The 22985-nt window shown below is 30.6% G+C and overlaps 1 protein-coding gene across 5 annotated transcripts in view; it reads right to left on the bottom strand.

The window, feature by feature from the left end:
* Positions 1–944: 944 nt before the first annotated feature.
* The window catches only part of LOC148306962 (uncharacterized), an 89139-nt gene continuing 67098 nt past the window's right edge, over positions 945–22985 (bottom strand). For 2 of the 5 annotated variants that reach the window (XM_088264125.1, XM_088264128.1), the window contains exons 11-15: positions 21140–21346; positions 13229–13351; positions 9764–9973; positions 8578–8697; positions 945–6630 (exon numbers count right to left, since the gene is read on the bottom strand). In XM_088264125.1, the coding sequence (XP_088120251.1) occupies positions 6149–6630; positions 8578–8697; positions 9764–9973; positions 13229–13351; positions 21140–21346 (1142 nt within the window). In that variant the 3' untranslated portion in view covers positions 945–6148. The remainder of the gene's footprint in view (positions 6631–8577; positions 8698–9763; positions 9974–13228; positions 13352–21139; positions 21347–22985) is intronic. The other 3 variants (XM_088264126.1, XM_088264127.1, XM_088264129.1) reach the window with 3 other exon arrangements.

The following is a 22985-nucleotide window of genomic DNA, read 5'->3' as shown; positions in this document are numbered from 1 at the left end:
ACTCGTTATAAGAGGTTCCACTGTACTCATTTGAAGTTTCAGTCCATAGACAAAATAAAAGTTTCACTGAATTATTTTGAGTGTTGCTAGATGTTAAACGTTAAGTACCTACTTTTCTACCATTATACATAAGTATCGAGACAATTTACGCACATATTACATGCATTTTTAATGGTTTTACTAGCTAAACGATTTTTTTTTAATTCTTGTGCATATAAAACATTGATTATTTCCATGAAACAATGAAATATTGAATTTTCAATGAAGTCTTTTCATTTTTGGCAATTTGTTGGAAACGTTCCTCTTTATTCACTTTTTGCTTTTATGTGAGTCGTATGGCTATGTAAAAAATATTGAATAAAATATTATATTTTTATATTTTCTTAAAATAAGTTGTCTGAGCACATACTTCTCGTATCGTTTGTTAACTTCGTTCCAAGTAATAAATTGAATTAAATTGATTTAAAATATAGCTGATACCGTGACGTTTCTCATATACATTTATGAAAAATGCCCTAAATACATGTACATATATATTTTTTTTAACTAACGTTTTTGTGAATAAAGAAAGAAAAATTGTTTTTTGCATAATTCAAAATGGTAACTTACAAAAATCTTTCATTGTGAACAAAATAAAAATGTTATTTATATACTTTGTAGATTTTCCTAAATAAGAAAGCAAAAACCGTTACTTTTTAAGGCTTATTGATTTATATCATGTCACTATTAAAAAAAGGAGAAAAAAGTCCCTCTCCAACCACAAGAGCTCAGCCACTTTTTAAAAGAGATTCAGAGCAACTAAAATTATAAGATTGTATTAAGTAGAAAAGTATATAAATTTTATAAGATTGTATAAAAAATGTAACTAAATTAAACAAATAATATTGTTTTAAAAACAAAATATACTGGACAAATAAACAAAACAGGAATAAATACATACAATATTTTAATTGATTATTAGTTTATTTCCTCAATAATAAATACAATTTTATAGAAAGCTCATGACATGCTCAGTGAAGACAACTCATTCAGTTTCATCACATATACTGAAAGACTTAATAAATAGCTCTAATGAACACTTAACTTTAAACAAGTGGAGATGTTTGTAAATTAAATAAATAATCCATTGAAAAACGTCGCGTCGGTTTTAGAAACCTTGCCTGTATAAACTATGACATGTTCAACGCGTTCGTAAATAACATGCTTTGGGATAGTTATTCTTTACAATTTCACGTAACAATTGTACAATATAATTATCAGATTGCTCATTCATTCTGCGATTCGATTTTTTTTTAATGAAAACATTATGAAGATACAAAATAGCATTCAAAAACAATAAATATCCTTCTAAACACTCTTTTCATTCCCGATTTGAAATGAACGCAAATGAAAATTGCGTAGGTACTGTCAGAACGGTTCTTAGTACTGATTAGTTAATTGAACGAGAAAAAATGCAAGAAGTAACTTTTAACGAAATGAGTATTATAATACGTAATTCAATCATTTGATATTTTATTTTTCTAGTAATGATTATTTGAACCGTATAAAATATTTTGTTTATATTTTTAATGAGTTTTGTTGGAATGCTCATACAGCAATTAATTATTTTTAATTTTAGCATATTTTTGTTGGAGTATATTGGAAAGTAACAGAAAAATAAGACCTGCATACTTAAGATTTAAAAAAAAAAGTTATTTAGTAAATATAAATATAAACTTTCCACTTTGCTTATATAGCTAATGTTATTTTATGGTTATTGGGATATGTTAAAACAAAAAAAAAATACTCGCATGAATAGGATAAACATATTTAAGGTAGGTACTTGTACATAAACTTTTCACTTGATCTATTCATTGATTTATTTTGGTTATTGAGTTTGAATTATGTTAAATGCTACCATTTTTCTTTTAAATTCTTAGGCTTATTCGTGTGACGTTATTTCCGTACAAAATTGTCAGAAATCTACTCGATAAACGAATGTATATCTTGTATATTTTATAAGTAGCAAAATATTATAGAATACGGATAGTAATGGCAAAAGTGGCGTTTGTATAGCGAGAATTATGGACGAAGAGTTTTATGAATATCTCCTAATTTAAAAACTTGTTCTGTTTATCTTCAAAATGGACAGAATTATTTTACGCTATAATTGGCCTCGAAAAATATCTTTTGATGTTTCTTGCAAAATTTCTTAATAATTTATCAAATCTAGAATATCGATGCCTAGAAAATAATAAGTCATCAGATTGAAGCTGAGTGAACGTAATATTTTTTTAACTTGCGCATCGAGGCGAAGCGGAAAATATCGAATTTAGTGGATACATTTTTATTTTTATTTTGTTGCGCTTCACGAACCCATCTTTTAATGAGAATTTTACTCGTTTAAATCGTCCACATCGCCTAAAGTAACTTACAGGCCATTATATAATATTATATCAATCGAAACGAAACATCTAGATATCGTATGAAAGTTTTATAAATGTTTAATTGCAAATTTGATAACGACTTAAGATCAGGCAGTGATTTGCGTTTATTTTATTTTGTAATATATATTATTTAAGGTACATTTTGAAGGATAAATCCAGGCATCATCTACGATTTATGATTCTAACCTAACCTTATTATCATCTTGAACTCTTGATAGAATAACGCTGTTTTATTTTTACATTACATTCCCGGCGAATCACTTCATCATCACATCCAACCATCTCAGCATGCTGTTATAATTTTTAAGCAATATAAAACAATACATATATGTAAATATCATAAATTCACAGCATTAAAATAACTAAATTTATCACATTACATACAATATACATATATATTTTTGCAGTTCCAAAATGCGTAAATTTTCAAGATATATTTTTCACGAAATATGGAAGTGATTTATGCATGAAAATTAAAAATATATAGCTTTTAGGATTTAACATTTACGGAGTACGATTCTTTTTACCTACATATTCGTAAAACTTAGTAAATTTAATTTTTTTTAACGAGTTTTAACGAAAAAGTTTTTAATTTTTAAATTACTCGTTATTAAATTAGTGAAAAAATAATGGAATAATTTTTGAATTGGAATTACTCGACATTTTTATATTAAGGAAGAAAAAACATAACTTAAAATTAGAACGACAATTTGTTTATTTTTTTATGAATTTCTTGTCACAAAATATACATTTATTCGCGGTCATCTAATAAAAAAGGACTGTTACTCGTTTAAATATTTTATTTTAAAACACGATACACAAGTGTACGGCAATAAATATTTAAAATAATGCAAAAAAAAAATTAAAAAAAGTAAATTATAGAATCTAGGCTATTTGTGCGTTCACATTATAGGGTTTTAATTTTTTTATATATAATTTTGGTTGAAAATACTGCAAAACATTTGAAATAAATAGAATTTTTGACATCCCACTGTAAAAAAAATAGTGGCACTAAAATGTTTCGAGAATTTAATTTACAGATTTTTTTCAATATGACAAATATCAAATTTCAACAATCTCAAAAGTTAACTTCACTGATCAAAAATTTGTATTACATATTTATAAAAAAACGATTTTAATTTTTAGGAACTTCTTTTTCTTTTAATAAATATTATAAATGATTCAACGTATTATCTAAACGTGTATTATAAAGACGTCAAACCTTCGAATATTTATTTTTAATAATTTGTTTTTATAAAATAAGTTTAAAATGAACAAAAAATATCTGTGGTAGCTAGTAATTTATTTATGATATTCCTTTAAAAAATAATAAGGGAATTTGGAATATTTATTAAGATTCATGACCATACACTAATATTTAAGCAGAATATAAAATGTAGGTGTATGGAATAAATATATGCCAACGAGGGTTATTTTGCCACTAAGTCAAACTTAAAAATTTAGTTGAAACATTTGCCAGAAATTCGTATAATATCGTAATAGTTTATTGTGCCATTCACACTTGACATTATTTTCACTTTTACTAAAATTTTGTCAAAATGTTTTTGTGATTGACAGTATGTCAATATGGTGCGTAAATATTCCGTAAGTGTTCATATAATAATGATTTGATCGTACTTTCCATATGTGGAAAATCTTTTTGGTGTGCATAATTTGAAGCATAATAATATCGGGCTCTGCGATTAGGCATCCGCCATCAATGACACCACATATGTACTATTTTAGGTCATATTTTACACCGGCACGATATTCAAGAAGTTTTGATAGTCAACAAAATGAACATATATTTTACAACTGTTTTACGTCATATCTAAAATATGAAGGATACCTGGGATAAAGATTGCATCCATCAAAATTCACATCATTTCTGCCAATAAGAAAGCGCAAACGTCATTCATTTCAAAAACTTGAAACGACACATTTATGGCAGGGTTGTAACATTTACATAAACGCTAACTATCTCATTAAACTCCATCAAATGTTTAAAAAGCATAAATTCTTTACAATAAATTGTTTCCAATTATAAAGCTAGGATAACAAACAAAAAGTTCTAGTCATTATTTGATAACTAAATTAAAACTTTACACTCTCAACTATTAGCACATGCACACTTCATCTTATATTTCCAATCCTGACAAATCCAATTATAGTTTTTTTTTCTTAACGTCAATCAGTCAATGAAACGCATTTCTTTAACCTATCAATGTTGTCATTACAAGCAAACTAACAGGACTTTAGACATTTAATGTCCTCTTTACACATTGGTCTGTGTTGTATTGAACGAAATACTCAATAACATCAAGCCTAATAAGCGTACACCAAAACAACATTAAGTATTTTATTAGATAGTAACATATTTACATTAAAAAAACATAATATTACTCAAGATTTTTATAAATATCTCAAGAGAGGCGAAGAAGCATTGAAAATTAATTTTAAAAAACTTGATGTAACCCATTGTGGGTCCAGTATTTACGTACGAATATTATAACTCCACGACAAATTGATTTGCGGAGGTGGTCAGCAATTGAACTACAATATTTTCGTACATTTATGCATAGAAGATTTAGTATAACTCTTATCTTTCGACAAACTTATCAGTAGAACGGGTAAAAAGGGAACTAAATTCCTTTTCACAAATATGTACAGGCAGGCATAATATGTATACCTATGTAGATTTTGATTATTGAATCAAAACCGAAAGCGATACTGGCGCCCCCGCCAATTCTACAGATAAGTCCGTCGATTTGAGTTGCATTTATGAATCGGTTGCACTGTATTGTACAATGCCCGTGTGATATTTTCAAAATGGCGTCGAAGGAACAGCTGAAATGTCAAATCAATAATTAAAAATGCATTTTTATGTACACCCTCTGAAAATCATTACTAATTGTAATCTTAACATAAAATACATGGACAGCAAATTTTATTCTTTGGGTTTTGTCGAGGTAAAAGGATTTTATGTAATTACATATTTTTAATCTTAAAAAACGTTAGAATGTTGACATTTTTGGGTGGGTTATAGACAAAGCACATCAATCAAATCTCATTACGGTGATTGCAAATTTATTTGTCTAGCACGTTGTGTAAAATATAAATGTTCAAGGTGTATAATAATTATCATAATAGCAATAGTAACAGGACTAGTTAGTTATCTAGATCTGAGTTTTCATACAAAGTTTTGACATTTTTTGCCAATATTCTCAAGCTCACCAAACCCTCTATTTTATGATTTGCAAATCTTTAATGCCAATTTCAAATAGACGTCAGTGTTCATCGGAAGCTACAAAGACAGGGTTATGATATATTTTGTATAAAGCTACGTTTATCTCGAGGTTTGATATAAATCAGTATTCGGGATATTAATGGTTTCTCGTTATTCGTTAAACCCTGTTTGTGCTTTTATCTGAGAGGATTTCACACGAGGTGTCTAGTTAGTTGCTCCTTCAGATTAAATTTGACGTTCAAAATTAGATCCAAAGATTTGCATATCATCTGCAGCACCAATAATTATCAAAAACGAGTGATACAAATGATCATTAAAAATCTCTTCACAATAAATCTGCTCTATCTTACATAATATCTAACAGGCATCTTTATCGATTACTTATCGACTCGTAATCGAATACATTCTCCACATCTCGGTCGTAGTACAAATAAAATTCCCTACGTTGAAAGCGTTTTCCTAAATGGCGTCCGCCTTAAACGCTGTCGTTGCCGCCGTCCTTTTTCCCCCAGAACTGGTCGAATCTCGTCCTGGCCTTTTCTAGGACCTCGGCTGCGATCGAGGCTTGGCTATTGGGGGAGACTACCGAAGTGTCTACTCCGTGGCTCTTTTGCGTGGCCTCCAGCGGCTTGAAGTTGTCTGGAGATTTGGCGGTTTTGATCAAATTGGCCATCTCGAACGAGGAGTCGTCCGGGGCCATCTGGGGCCCCGCCAGTCGGGCTTCGACGACCGGAGAAGGGTGCGTGTCGGAGCTAGAGGACCCTCCTCCGTTCAAAACGGGCTTAGTTACGTCTAGAACTTTCATTTCGTCTATCGGGGTTAGGCTCGGTGGACTTGTCGGAGTTTTGGCGTGCTTAAAATTCGTAACGTTCGGTCTTTGAGATATCTCTACGGATTTGGGAGGAGTAACATCTTTACTGTGGCTGGCAGTCGGGGACCGGTGTACCGAAGCCACTTCTGAAAATGTATCGTGTTCAAGGTAACATTAACTAAATAGATCAACGAAGCCAAAACAAAACCAAAACAAAAAATAATCATCGTGACAGTAAAATAGATAGAACAGTGCAAGAAGTAAAGAGATAGATAGTCATGCGATCTAATCGAATATTTAAGGGCAAATTTGGAGCTATTCTGCTACTTGTCCGTTAATGTTAAAAGTTTAAATACAGTGACTGACAGCTCGGCTGTCCAAACTCAAAACACAGTAAGGGCCTTTTTTGTAGTACTTTTTTTTTGCATTTTTGGACTAAGTAGATTCTACTTAGTCCAAAAATGCAAAACAACGTCAAATATCAAAAATCGATAATTTTCAGTTGTGCATGTTTTCGGAATGCATATTTTTAATTTAAAATTTACCCGCTACAGGGCAGAAAATGTTGTTTTTGCATTTCAAAGAAAATGTATTGTTTATTTTTTTAAATATACTAAATATTTTTTAAATGGAGAAAAAACCTTCAGGTTTTACCTAAAAAGATCTGTTGTACAGTAAAAAGTTCAATAAGTGGCTTGATATTTATTTTTAATACATTGTGCTATATTTTTAAACTTTATAAACGTTCTCCTGAAAAATCAAGTTTTTTGATTTATGACGTTCTTGAAAGGAGTGAGCGATATAATCTTTAGATTTCACTTTAATTTTAACACTAACGGATATACATAGTAGCGAATAGCTTACAAAAAATCCAATTCTGCGTAAGTAGGGACTTGATCAATAAGATATTTTGATATGCTAATCTAGTAAAACTACTTTTTGGCAAACTTATGATAAAAATGGATTGGGTGCATTAATATGAATGCGATGAATCTTTGTAATGAAATTAAATATAATTTTATTTGATTTCTTTCTAGGGTGTTCTAAACATACATTAAAATTACATAATCTTTTTAAATAAAGAAAAATTAAATTAATTTTCTACCACCAAAAAAGAAAACCCCCATTGCACCTAATAAAAAAATATTTCTAATAATGTATTAGTTAGATATATGTTTCATTCATTTGCAAGCACCATTCTTATATAATTCGATCTCAAAATACAATGTAATTATAAAACATCCCTCTTATATTCTGCCCCAAACCGAGTATACCTAACTATGAAAATTCAATCGCTAGTGAGGAAATTTATACGAAAGTTTAAAATAAAAACTGATGATAATTTGACTAGATTGATGAATGAATTGAATTGAAAATACATTGAACTCGAGATAGTGAAACAATTTGGTCGCACTTTTTAAATTCGTTACGATATTACTTAAAAAAAGATTTTTATATAAAATTTTATGTATTTAAGGATAGGTTAAACATTTAACTACTTTATTTTCATAATATCCTACTCTAACATCAAATCTTAATCAAGTTTAATACGTATAAAACTAACTATTTACAGCATTGATAAGGAAGTCGTTTAAGTATACAACAAAAATATAAAACTAAAGCCGAAATAAACTGAGAACTCACTTCCAAATAGCTCTAAAAGCCAAGTTAAACAATAAGTAATAAAACAGCAAAAAATAACAATACGTATGTTCGTGTAGGTACGGTGAAGGTGTTGCCACAATGATTCAAAAATACTGCATCAAAAGCTTCTTGCCAAATTAAAAAACTCTGTGTAAAATGATTCTCGAACCGTCTGCGGGGTTCAATTTTGCCATCATCGCAAATTAAATCCAATGCCTACGTAACTTATAAAACAAAACCGCCAAAACAATGCTGCGTTCGACTATTAACGTTGCGATAGAAATGATATCTTCTCCAAAGGTTGCGCCAGCCGGTTTTTTCGGTCGTTCAGTGTGTTTTCGCTTTGTTTATCTAGGTGGCTTTGTTTCCTGCTTTGAGCATGACGGTGGTATTTTATGCTGTGCTCTGTTGGCTGGCGATTGTGACTGCTTTCATTTCAGTTGGCGTACCTTGCTGGGCCTTGCTGTGGCCTTCGGTCGGCTCTAGGGGGGCCGAGAACGAGGCGGAGTGAGTGTCGTCTCCGCCCCAGCCACCCCTGAAGTCGGACCCTGGGCGCTTGATCAAATCGTCTGGAAATTAAGGCAATGTTATTATATATACGAGTACATTGCAGTAAGACAGACTCATTTCTAAAGTTGGTGGATGCGCCATTTTCTTCATTGACTTCGGCCATACAGACCAACTGAAATTAGTTCAATTTTTTATATCATTTTACACATAAGTTTTCACATCACTTACAATGTTAAATGACCTCAGCACTGACAATATCGAAACGATCATATCGAAATCCTCATATCGATCATGACACAATTTTGATGAACGATAAGTATATAGGAATCTTGTTTAGAGTTCTACTCTTGGAAAACGCTTGAAAGTTGTCAATTGCTCTTGTGATTCGACTGGGAACTTTAAAATATATAGGTTCCACGATTAACATTAGCACTTCTTCATTCTTAATTCCATATGGAAAAAACCCTGACATGAAGATCGGCAACAAAATTAAAATATTTAAAACTTGTGTGCAACCAATATATAGGATTGAATGTAGAGCGGACACCGCAGTAACGAAAAACGCGCTAAGAGTGTCGGACACGAAGACTCTAAGGAGCATATCTGACAAGAGTCTTCGAGACAGAATGAGGAACACCAGGATAAGAGAAATATGCGAGATCCAAGACGTCGTCAAAGTGGGGAACACAACAAAAAAGACAATGATATGCGCATGTGAGGAGAATAGAATCATCCAGACTCTCCCGAGTCTGGATGATTCTATGTGGGGACATTGCACTGCACGGCCAACCCCAAAGTAGACCCCCGGGAAGACCACCAAAGAGATGGATTGACAGCTCGGCTGTCCAAACTTAAAACACAGTTAGGGATTTTTTTGTAGTACGTGTTTATTACATTTTTGGACTAAGTAGAATCTACTTAGTCCAAAAATGCAAAAAAAAGTACTACAAAGAATGTCCCCTACTGTGTTTTGAGTTTGGACAGCCGAGCTGGTAGTCAACATCGTAGGAGGCTAATCCCTAGAAGAAGAAGAATAATAATAATGGCAACAGTGGCGCCTTCCCAAATATAGAGATAAGTGTACTGCGCGGTATTTTCGCCAATTTTGTCAGAAGCCGTTCTTACCGCTCTTGACGTTCTGCGTGACGGTGAACGTCTTGCCCGTGTCGAGCGGCACCGTCCAGTTGACCGGGTCCGGCGACCTCATGTTCATCTGCTCGGGCGACTTGACCCGCGTCGGCTCGGGCGGCGACTTCACCACCGGCGAGTCGTCCAGCAGCGCGCCGCGATGGTCGCGGAACGCCGAGCCCGACCGCAGCGGGATGGCGTCGTCATCTGGAACCGCCAAACCAACAAATGCCAACCCACCCTGCGCTGAGAATGCCACACAATGGCGCAACTATCAAAAGACAGGGTGGGATAATACTGTCGCAAGAAATAATCGCCCGAATTTTATTATTTTTACAGGTATACGACGTACTAATCATCGTTCTATCCTCTATGCACAAGTACCCGACGGGTGTCTTTCTCTTTTTTTCGTACAATGTGTAATATTTTTTTTTATAATTTTGTTTATATCAATTTACGTTATTTTGTGCTGTATTATCTAGAAATACGAGTATTTATATATTCTCTGATATTTTTTTAAATAATGGAAATGAACGTCTCGTCACGGGCAATGCTAAGTGAGGCGTTCATAAAAAAAAATACAGTATCGTATAAAGTATTATAAAAAAAAGTTTTATGTCGTTCATTCTTCAATCAGATGACTAAGGAAACCCTCAAGGAGTTGAGCGTCTGTATATATGTAGTAAGTAGTCTGTGCGACATCGACACTAAACGAACTGACGCATAAGCTTAAAGACAGCTAGCTATTGTTTTCGATTAACCGATTTTAATCCATTTTCGTGCGCATTAAGGGTGCATTAGTATTTTTTCTCAATTCGTCCGCTAGAGAGATGAACGACATAAAACATAACAGGTACAAAATACATATAAGAGATAGATGCCCGTCAGGTACAAGTAAAAAGAAGATAGCGCGAGATTAGTACGTTGTATACTTAAAATATTTTTTTTTAAAAACCGGTACGAAAGAAAATGCTGGCACTTATTTTTTGTGACAGTATAATTGCCCCCAGCTTGGCTGATCAGGTACAGCAAAGTACTTATTTAAAGTGAAAATTATTTTCTCTTTTTTCTTTGCTGTTTTATATAAGTTGCTTTGTCTTATTTCACTAATCGTTTAGGTTTTTTTGATTTATTTAAAAACTTTAATGGAATAACCCACAACGTATCTTGTTTTTAGAGGCTTGTCTGTAAGTAGGATATTAAGGATAGAGAAGGTATATGTGAACTAAAACCATCCATTTAACCCGAAATCATGTCAATTTTTTGACAGAAAACGGATGAAATGGGTTGGAAATTTTTCGGCAAAAAATTTTTAGAGAGAGAGACTTTGACATTTGATGGATTAACCCTAGATAACTAAACTATATTTGTAGATACAGTGCCATTCGTGGATCGCACAATATTGACATGTGTAGTAGCTGTGCGGAAAAGTGATTTATTGTTAAATGTATCTTACATTCATTCCTAATAAACCAAGCTTAAGTGCCATGTAACCGGTTCCTATTTTTTATAAATACTTTTGATAAATTTCACGTTTTTAATTGCGTAATCCGCCAGACGAATGTTTAGTTATTAAGGGTAAATAAATGCTAGAGGCGTTTGAAAGTCATTCCACAAATAGTTTTATATATTTTTTGCTCTGATATTGTATTGTGTTATATTTTATTTCGTCATTTAATTTTAAATGTTATTAAATTACAAATTTCTTATTGTTTCTATATCCATGATATTTTTTTACGATTTTTCAATTTTTATTTGTCTGATCCCTATTCGGAACTAATAGTGTATAGGGCATCGGATTGAATGTACACTGTATTAACTTGACCATTTATTATATTAAGGCAAGGAAATCAGTCTAGGATTAAAAAATTTTATACATGAAAAAATGTCTTGATAAATACTCTTAAATTGACTTATTATTTTTAATTGACTACATGGGATATAATTTTTTTTTATATTTAAAAAAAAATTAACTGCCAAAGCTCTCCTCTGAGTACGTCTCTGGATTGCAGGAGCGTAATGTCAACAAAAAAACAACAACAAAAAATTTCAACTACAAAAAAAAATCACAATCACAACATTTAGAAAAGACACTTACCTTGCATTAGAAACAGAATGATGAAAAAAATGAAATGATTAATGTTCAAGCAATGCATGCAAGCCAAATGAAGACTTTCTCTAGACGTTTGAGATTTTCTACTGAATTGTTTTTATTTTATGAAAAAAGCAAGGAATATTTAATTAGTATTTTTTGAGGTGTTGATATTCAAATGGAAAATATTTAATACATTAATTAATAAAGGTCGTAATATTATTGATTTTTTTATACATACTAATTTAATATTCACTGCCCATTCACAGATTGATATATTTATTTATTTTTGTTAAGTATTTGTTTAGTACTTTATAATTTAAGATTTTATAACAATAATTTTTAAGCAAAATTATTATTAAAACAAAGCGACAGTTATTAAGAAATGAATTTATATACTTTTATATATTTTAACGTATAAAGAAAACATTTCAACTGTACTAAAACTATTTTTTCAAAACAAAACATTTTTTCAACTGTACTAAAACTGTTGCATTATCTTAAAAAAATCTTTTTTTTAAAAATTTATTAAATTTTAAAATTATTTTTTTATGTAATACCAAGCCAATCGATTTATGGTAAGTTTATTTTTTGTTATTATTATTCTTTTGGGTTTTCGACGCAGTTGCGAACTGCGAAAATTGTTTAATTTATCTTGTATTACACTCGTATTTGTAAATATTGCAATTTTTTACCATTTTGTGATTCAGTCAATAAAACGTTATAAAATTTTAAAAAATAGTATCTGACAAAAAACTGTACAAATGTACTACTACTGACCCTTATCCGCACCCAATGGTGCATAGGGCACTCCACAAACATGTTAATTTGATCGTTTATTAAACGAAGGCACGATGATCAGTCCTGCACTTCATGTACCAGTCCGGGGTAGTATAAAATAAATAAACGAGTGAAAAAAAAAATTATTTCGACTCTCCCGGGCATTGAATCCGGGACCTCCATCATGAAAGTTAAACGCGGTAACCCAAAATATAAAATATAGAGTTAATAATGTTTTTTTAGTATTTATAAAGTGTATTTTTTTGGTGATATGTCTAGCGATCCAAACGTGTTTAGTTTTTTTTTTGTTTTTATTGAATAAATAAAAAGAACTCAAAATAAAACCTCCTGCATTGTAGTCAAACGCTGTAGCCAAAATATATAGAATTAACAATTTTTAGAATATTTTAAATTATTTTTTTTATTTTGGTGATATGTCTAGCAATCCAAACGTGTTTTTATTTAATTTTTTAGTAAACAACTAAAAAAAACTCAAAATAAACTAATCAATTTTCACGGTGTAGCTAAAATTTTGAACACTACGTGATTTTTAAAACCAATTCCAACCGCCCTGGGGCGGTCTTACGAACCTATGACGATCCCAACTTTGAATTTATTTTTCCTTTTCGGTGAGGCGTTTTGGTACGGTTTTCTCTCTATGGCAGCGCCTTCCGTGGACGGAGTGTATTTATTAGCCTGATTTAGCGCCAACCCTACAGTAGAAACAGTGTGGAATAGCCAACATTGTAGTTAATAAGCGGGAGAATACACTAGGTTGGGTTGGGTAAGGTTAGGTTAGGTACTTTCAACAAAAAGTCAGTGTATTGTAGTAAAGTAAAACATGGTGGAAAAATATTATACAAGTTTGATTTGGTGATAACTGCACAAGGTGAAATATCCAACATTGTAGTAAATAAGCGGGAAAATACACTATGTTAGGCTGGGTAGGGTAAGGTTTGGTTAGGTACTTTCAACAAAAAGTCAGTGTAGTAAAGTATAACATGGTGGAAAAATATAATATCAGGTTTGGTCTGGTGATAACTACACAAGGTGGAATAGCCAACGTTGTAGTAAATAAGCGGGAAAATACACTAGGTTAGGTTGGGTAGGGTAATGTTAGGTTAGGTACTTTCAACAATAAAATCAGTGTATTTGAAACTAGTTGTATTTGCTGATTACTGCACAAAATAAAGAAGGGATAGTGATCACTGCAGTTAATAAGTGAGAAAATACACTGGGTTGGTTTAATTAGGTTGGATCAGGTTAGAAATACTGTGTTAATTAGATATATAAAATTATATCATGGCGGGAAAATAGGATATTATGTTTGTTTTGTTGGTAGTTATTGCAGAAAATATGGTGCAGTCCGTTCACAGTTATTTTACCTCTGTTTTTTGTGAAATTATTGATTTGGCAGTATAATAATAATAATTAAACCCTTATCCGCACCCCAATGGTGCATAGGGCACTGCTTCATATGAACACAGTGTTATCTTGATCGTTTACACACGAAGGAAAGGTGATCAGCTCTCCGCTTCAGGTACCAGTCCAGGGTAATATTGAATAAATATTACAATGAAAAAAATCACTTATATTTATTTGACTCCCCCTGGGAATCCAACCCGGGACCTCCAGAACGGTAGCCGAGCGTGCTGACCATTACATTACAGAGGCGGACAAAATAATTGGCAGTATAAATAATTTGAAAAAATTAAAAATATAAAAAAAAAACTAGAGGTAAAATAAGTGTGAACATTTTTTAAAATTATTTGTTTGGCAGTAAAAATAATTTTAAAAAAATAATAAAAACTAGAGGTAAAATAACTTTGAACAGACTATATAGTGTGAGGAATCAATATTGCAGTTGACGAGAGAGGGATGATTAGTTGATAATTTGGGAGATGTTGAGTTTAGTACTTTTTTTACAGAAAAGTAGTGTAAATTGTCTACTATTCTTGAAGTTTGTGATATAAAATGGCCAACTGGGCTGGGGGTTGAAGTACTTACCGAGAAAATAGCGAACAGCCAATATTGTAGTTAAAAAGTAAGTTGGATTAGGTAAGGTTATGTACTTTATACGAAAATAACAGTAAAAATTGGATTAGATTGAAGTATTTATATGGAAAATGATAAAGTACCTAATGATAAGGTTGGGTACAGTACAACTAAAAGCAGAGGCCGTGTAAAATGAGTCACAAAAGTTTGGTTAGGTTAGGTTAGGTTAGGTACTTATGACTACAGAAAATACAGTTTGAGGTGCTAATTTTGTAGTTTGAGGTTGGATTAGGTAAGATTATGTACTTTATACGAAAAATAACAATAAAAATTGGATTAGATTGAAGTATTTACATGGAAAACGATTAAGTTATGATAAGGTTGGGTACAATAGAAATAACAGCAGAGGCTACAAATAAAATGTGTCACAATAGTTTTGGTTGGGTTAATTTAGGTTTGATTTTTTTAGGTTAGGTTGGTACTTATTACTACAGAAAAGACAGTTAGAGGTGCTAATTTTGTAGATATCAAGCAGGAGAATAAAAAAAGCGTGGGTAAGCTGTTATCATATACAAAATGTAAATTTGAAGCTGTCAAATTATTTTAAAAAATAACTGATAGTAAATATATTATTTGTGTTTTATTTTTGAAATCACAGTTTTGCAATTGATTTATTTTGAATTATATAAATATTATATACAATATTGTGCGTGATGAATGGAAACAGTGTGCAAAACTATTTGATGATGATGATGTGATGGTTAATTTTTGGGTGTCCATCATTTGTAAATATAATGAGTCTTATATCTTCAAAACTGTTAAATGTCGTACCACCAAAAAATATTTTCTTATGAGAAACCAATTAACTAAATTAAATTACGCTACAAAATATATCATGCCACATTTGGAAGCTGTTAAAAATAAATAATGACAAATTTTATAAAATAAGACAAATTTGTTTTAACCACTTTTTATTGGTACACTTTATCCAAACGGTTTCGACAAGAACCTTGTCATCATCAAGGTTTATGTTCTAAATTCTAAAACATTTAAATACTCCAAACGGTTTCGACAAGAACCTTGTCATCATCAGGGTTTATGTTCTAAATTCTAAAACATTTAAATACTCCCTTCCCTTACCAAAATCTTCCACGTACTAAGTTAATGGAAGGGTAAATAACTATGAGTATTTAAATGTTTTAGAATTTAGTACATAAACCATGATGATGACAAGGTTTTTGTCGAAACCAATTGAATAAAGTGTACCAATAAAAAGTGGTTAAAAAAAAGTTGTTTTATTATATAAAGTTTATAAAATGTGCCACAAAGTATCTGCGAAAAACATTCAAGAAATAATAACAAGTTTATGTTTGGGTTAGTTGGGCGTTTGTGCACTACACGGAATTACACAGAATTTTACCGTCCAGCACGTCAGTTAGCATGTAAAACGGATTGACTTGGATTGGCTTGTGCTTTTTTCCATTTTTCTTCGGATCGGTGCGTGAACACGTTTCGCGTAAATTCGACCACGCTAAACTGTCGTAGTCGCTTTCATTTTTCAAAACCGGACTGCCGTACGGTAAAATTCTGTGTACTGTACAAGCGGCCTTAAAGCTTTTTTTACGGGCTAAAAATCTGTGAATGGTAAAGAATCTATGCCAGCGAGATGTAGTGTTGGAGACGTATGCTCCAAATTCCTTGGACTGCGGAAGAACAAAGAATTCCATTTTGAAAGAGGTAAATGTAGATTACGGCTATATCTAGCAGTGTAGGACTAAGGGCTAAAGAATAAGGGATTAGAAGAATAACTAAAAATCGCATAAAAAGTTTTCCTTCAATTGTGACTTGGCAATATTTTTGTAGCGTATTTCAACCATGAGTCAGTTCAAAATAAATTATTAAGCTATTTGAATGATAAACATTTTGAAAATATACTAAAAAATAACGTTTTAAGGTAATTTAATTTTACAATTATTTTATGATTTTTTCTGGGTATGTACTATTATTCACAGCGCTCACTCCTTTCAAGAACGTCATAAATCAAAAAACGTCAATTTTCAGTTGTGTATGTTTTCGGAATGTCCAGAAAATGTATTATATCCCAGCAAAAGCGGCATATTTTTAGCTTAATATTTACCCGCTACTGGGCAGAAAGTGTTGTTTTTGCATTTTGAAGAAAAGGTATAATTATTTTTTTAAAATAAACTTAATATTTTTCAAATGGAGAAAAAACATTCAGGTTTTACCTAAAAATATCTGTTGCACAGTAAAAAGTTCAATAAGTGGATTGATATTTATTTTTAAAACATTATATTATATTTTTAAACTTTAAAAACTATTTCTTGAAAAATCAAGTTTTTTTTATTTATGACGTTGTTGAAAGGAGTGAGCGACATGTGTGTTTAATATACAGGGTGTTTTTTACGTACTTATAAAAATATTATTTATTATATATTTTAATATTTTTTAAATATATTTTCAAAATGTTTGACAGATGAGGATGAAGGAAGATGAAATGAGATGAAATAAAATGTGTTTTTTTTTTCATATAGTAGAATTTTATTCAAGGCATTTTCTACCCTTTGTGAAGTGTGCTTAAGGACTATTATTACTAACATGAAATTAAATCTAGCACAGAAATAAAATATCGCACAGTTAATGTGAAAATGTGGTTCCTACATAAAAGTGGTTGTACATGATTCTACTAAAAGTGTACAGTTTCCCAATTTAGTAAAACAGTGTCCCAAAATTTACCATCTTATTTTTTTCGACATCTCAACATAGATGAAAAAGAAAAAGAAATCTTGGTATTAACAGGGCCTAGGACCGTTACAGGCTTGGTTAAGTGATCACTTTGCAGACGTGTAACATTCACCAATTCTACCCATGATTGACAATCATACAAATATTTTTTTGGAACTCCTAGGTATATTGATCTCGTGACACAGTGCGTGTGAGTTCACAACAGCCATCTATGTTGGAATAAGGAAAGCTTTTACTAAGCAGAGACTCTTATTATTTGTATGCAAAGTCCGAATCCTGGATTAAATTTACATACTTAGCTCGAATGGCGAAATGATTGAACTCCGGTGCCATGATGAATTTTGGGATATTATTTGAATATATATATATGTACATATATGTATCTTGTGCGATATGATGTGCAATTAAGAATGAAAATATAGTATTATGTAATATCTAACACGATATGAAAATAAATATGACAGAGCTAAACACATACTAAATACTATATATATATAATATATATATATATATGTATGTATATATATATATATATATATATATAATATATATATATATATATATATATATATAATAATAATAAAATAATAAAACCCTTATCCGCACCCCAATGGTGCATAGGGCACTGCGTAATACAAACGCAGTGTTATTTTGATCGTTTACACATGAAGGAAAGGTGATCAGCCTTCCGCTTCAGGTACCAGTCCAGGGTAATATTGAATAAATAGTACAGTGAAAAAATCACTTATATTGAAATCGAACCCGGGACCTCCAGAACGGTAGACGAGCGTGCTGACCATTACACTACGAAGGCGATATATATATATATATATATATATATATATATATATATATATACACATATATATGTATATATATAAATATATATATATATATATATATATATATATATATATATATATATATATATATATATATATATATATATATATATATATATATATATATAAATATATATAAATATATATATACATATATATATACATATATATATATATATATATATATATATATATATATATATATATATATATATATATATATATATATATATATATATATATATATTTATATATATATATATATATATATATATATATATATATATATATATATATATATATATATATATATATATATATATATATATATATATATATATATATATATATATATATATATATATATATATATCTGTACATAAAAATATAACTAAGATCATAAATTATACTATATTTGAAATATGAGTAAATTTTTCAACATTATTTAGTTATAATTTTTCTATGTCATATATAAAAGTTTATTTTATTTATATTTTTAACGAACTTGCATATTATATTTTTTTCTTATGATTTATCTATTTAAAAAAAAAACAAGAAGAACGTACACTAGATATTTTATTAATTACACTTATATAAGAATAAAATGTGATAAAAAGTTTTTAAAAAAATGTAAGATAGAATGAAGTATTGTATTGTAATTTGGTGAACAGTTATGGTTTTATACGTACTGACCAGTAACAAGGCAGTATATTTTAATTTGGTGTGTTTATTTGGTATAATTTTACCAACAAAAATTCTCTATATCATGAGAGCTCATAAAAATAATAGATATAAAAATTACATAAGAATATTATTGGCAAGAAAATATTGGCTTTACGACATTATTTGTGCTTTAAGCTTTTTGTGTAAAAACAGGAATCAATAGTGACAGAGACAAAGAAGCAGAGTAAGTTATAATATGAAATATATATGAAGATAAAATTGTGCAAAAGTATTAAAATTTAGTACTTTATACAATATTTGAATATATATTTATATATTTACATATTTATATATAAATATATGTATATATATATATATATATATATATATATATATATATATATATATATATATATATATATATATATATATATATATAAAGTGGAAAAAAGTATAAAGCTGTTGTTTTATTAATGCATATAAAATGCAGTTTCACCAATGAATGTCTGTTCAAAACATTAATACGTCAAGTATGTGTTTCAGTACTTAATGCTTTGTTTTTTCCACAAAAATATACCTAAAATATCAAGTAATTTATTTTTTATTTAAGGTGTTAAAATATTTTTTTAAATTATATATATCGCACCCCTAGATCAAAAGAGTATCAACTAAAAAAACTGTTTTTTCAGGAGAGACGAACAACGTACAGTGATGTCGCCTTATGTAATAGAAGTTTCCTATATTCTTAATACTATTAATATTTAAAGCATTTTCTTAGTGGTTAGTCATATTTACTTAATTTTTTTTTACAAGAAAACAGAATGGACAATGCAAATCAAAGAATATTTACATTAAAAAAATTCATACTAACTGACTAACTAACCATCACGCCATTTCTCTGAAGGGGTAGGCAGAGAGAATCGAGCTCTTTCATTCACCAAAAGGAACATATAGTCCTATTTTTTTAAAGAATATTTAAGATATTGACATATCGGATAAATTAATATATATGCGTCTTCGTTTGTAGAATCCGAATAAGTGATTATCTAAAAAAAATTAGTTGATACAGTTTTGATCTAGGTGTGCGATATATGTGTCTAATTATGTATTATAAAAAAATGATGAAATTCTGTAATTTATGAAAAAAAATCCAATAAATCTTAGTTAAAAGCATCAAGTGGTAACTGGCAAGAGCTCAGTAGGGTTGTTTATATTATGTAAGGAAAATAACTTCAAACTCACGAGCAGTGCTCGGGTTAGCTGAAAAAGTCTTACTTTAAAAAAAAATACGAAATTTGGTAATATGTCGAAGAATTTCCAATAAATCTCAATAAAAAGTGTAATGTGGCGACTGGCGAGCTCAGTTGGGTGGTTTATTTTATGTAATACAAGTAAAAAAAGTCAAAGCTCGCGAGCAGTGCTCGGGTTAGCGTAATACGACACATATGCTTAAAAAGTCTAACTGTATAAATAATAAAAATATATTTAAAAAAATATACATGTGAAATTGGTAATTTAGAAGATTTTCCAATAAAAAGTGTAAAATGGCAACTGGCGATCTCAGTTGGTTTGTTTATATTACATAACGCAAATGAATCGAATTTTCCGAGCAGTGCTCGGGTTGGTGCGATATGGCACATGCTCTATCGGCGAACACCGCTTAAAAGTCAAATTTTATTTATATTAATAAAAAAAAATTATAATATGTAATTTGGTAATTTAGAAGACTTTCCAATAAAAACCGTAAAATGGCAACTGGCGAGCTCAGTTGGTTTGTTTATATTACATAACGCAAATGAATCGAATCTTCCGAGCAGTGCTCGGGTTGGCGCGATATGACACATCGGCTGTCCAAATTTAAAACACAGTAAGGGACATTTTTTGTAGTAGTTTTTTTTTGCATTTATGGACTAAGTAGACTCTACTTAGTCCAAAAATGCAAAAAAAACCTACTACAAAAAAAATGTCCTTTACTGTATTTTAAATTTGGATAGCCGACATGCTCTATCGGCGAACACTGCGAAAAGGTCAAATTTGATGTATATTAAAAAAAATAATACGTAATTTGGTAATTTAGAAGATTTTCCAATAAAAAGCGTAAAATAGCGACCATCGAGCTCAGTTGGGTTGTTCATATTACGTAACGCAAAAAAGTCGAGACGTCCCGAATGTGCCAACCCGAGCACTGCTCGCTCGAAAGCATTAAGTGGTATTGACTAGTCTATATTCTCCACTGACCGCTCGGCTTGCTAGGGCGCCGCTTGTCCTCGAGGGGCCCGTTGGCCAGCGGCTTGGGGTCGGCGGAGCGCGGCCGCCGCTTGGGCGAGCGGTACAGCGCCCTCGGCTCCGCGCCGCCGGCGGGCTCGACCGACGAGCCGCGGGCACCTATAACAAGATTCAGTTGCTTTCGGGGACTTGTGCGCGCGCTGGCGCGGCCCGGCTTTCCTGTAATTTCCAAAATGGTGTGAAAAACAAAAAAAAACAAAGCTAATTATGAAAAACAAAAAAAATGTTTCAATTTACTGTTTTTTTGTTTTTTTTTTTTAATTACTCATTGTTCCGCAAAGTGTGTGCCGCGGCACACTGGTGTACCGTGGTGATTAGTTGGTGTGCCACGGAAAAAAGTATAGTTTTGTGAAAATAACACAATTGCTCCAAATTTTTAATGCCTGTGTTCAGTTAAGTGGGCTCACATTTTGCATTAAACATAATATCGCTCACTCCTTTTAACAACGTCATATATCAAAAATCGTCAATTTTCAGTGATGCATGTTTTCAGAATGCCCAGAAAATGTACTATATCCCAGCAAAAGAGGCATATTTTTTACTTAATATTTACCCGCTACAGGGCAGAAAGTGTTGTTTTTGCATTTTGAATACAAGGTATTGTTTAATTATTTTTTATAATTTTTTAAAAATATTTTTCAAACGGAGAAAAAAACCTTCAGGTTAAACCTAAAAAGATCTGTTGCACAGTAAAAAGTTCAATAAGTGGCTTGATAGTTATTTTTAACACATTGTATTATATTTTTAAACTTTAAAAACGATCTCCTGAAAAATCAAGTTTTTTGATTTTTGACGTTCTTGAAAGGAGTGAGTGATATGTTAAATATGTTACCATATTATGGTAAATATGCACCTCTGAAATTTCTTAATTTGGTAGGTGTACCTTGAATAGAAAAAGTTTGCGGAACACTGGCCTAACTTACTAACTTTCCCCTTAGTCTATGTATGATACTAAGTAGGATCTAAGTTTTCAAAAATCGCCTCATAATTATTGTAATAATGACTTATGTATCATTATAAAATATTTATTCAAATAGAAACAATTTTTTTTTAATTTCCTAACTTCCAAGTGACTAGCTACGGCATATACAACACCGCTTACCATGACACTACTCAGGCTTCAACTTTTTAAGTTTCATAGCCTATGCCTACTCGTGAGTGGATTTACTCTTTATGTTTAAAGTTACTATAATTTCATGTAATTCATGAGTGAAAATTCTAGGCAAAAACACCCGCTATCTCGCTAGAGGCATGAGTTTATACATTTTATTGATTCTAAGTTAGCAGTAAAGTTACTTAGGTGTATGATTTTAGTTCTATGTTCCAATGAGTTCTTAGTCACTTTTTATAATGACTGAGCAGTTTCAATCAAATGATTCACAAGTAAACTAGCTTCTTGCATAACGGTCCCAAACTGTTTCCCTGGGGATACAGGTTATAACTTTGCAGCTTACACTTACACCTTTGCTGATATAAGGTAAATATGTACAAGTATTTAATTTATTTATTTTAAATTATCACAAGTATTTTATCATGTTTTTTAAAAAAACCAAAATGAAAACGATACTATTAAAATGAAAAAATAATGGTCCTAAACCGCTAGGGTACACTTTAACTGATTGAGTAAAAAGATAACAAGATGTACAAATATTTTATTAGTGAAATGATATAATTCATTATGATTATTTTTGATCATTAAAAATATAGATGAAAAGCTATTTCAATCTTAACGTTTTGAAAATAAACTATTTTAGTCATATAAATTATGATTTGGATTTTATTTCCGATGAAAATATTT

Source organism: Brachycentrus maculatus, unplaced genomic scaffold (assembly GCF_059751285.1).
Source record: "Brachycentrus maculatus isolate JH-2025_06_01 unplaced genomic scaffold, ASM5975128v1 h1tg000216l, whole genome shotgun sequence".
NCBI classification, from domain to species: domain Eukaryota; kingdom Metazoa; phylum Arthropoda; class Insecta; order Trichoptera; family Brachycentridae; genus Brachycentrus; species Brachycentrus maculatus.
Note: the sequence above shows the minus strand (reverse complement) of the source record. Positions and strands in the feature narration are given on the sequence as shown.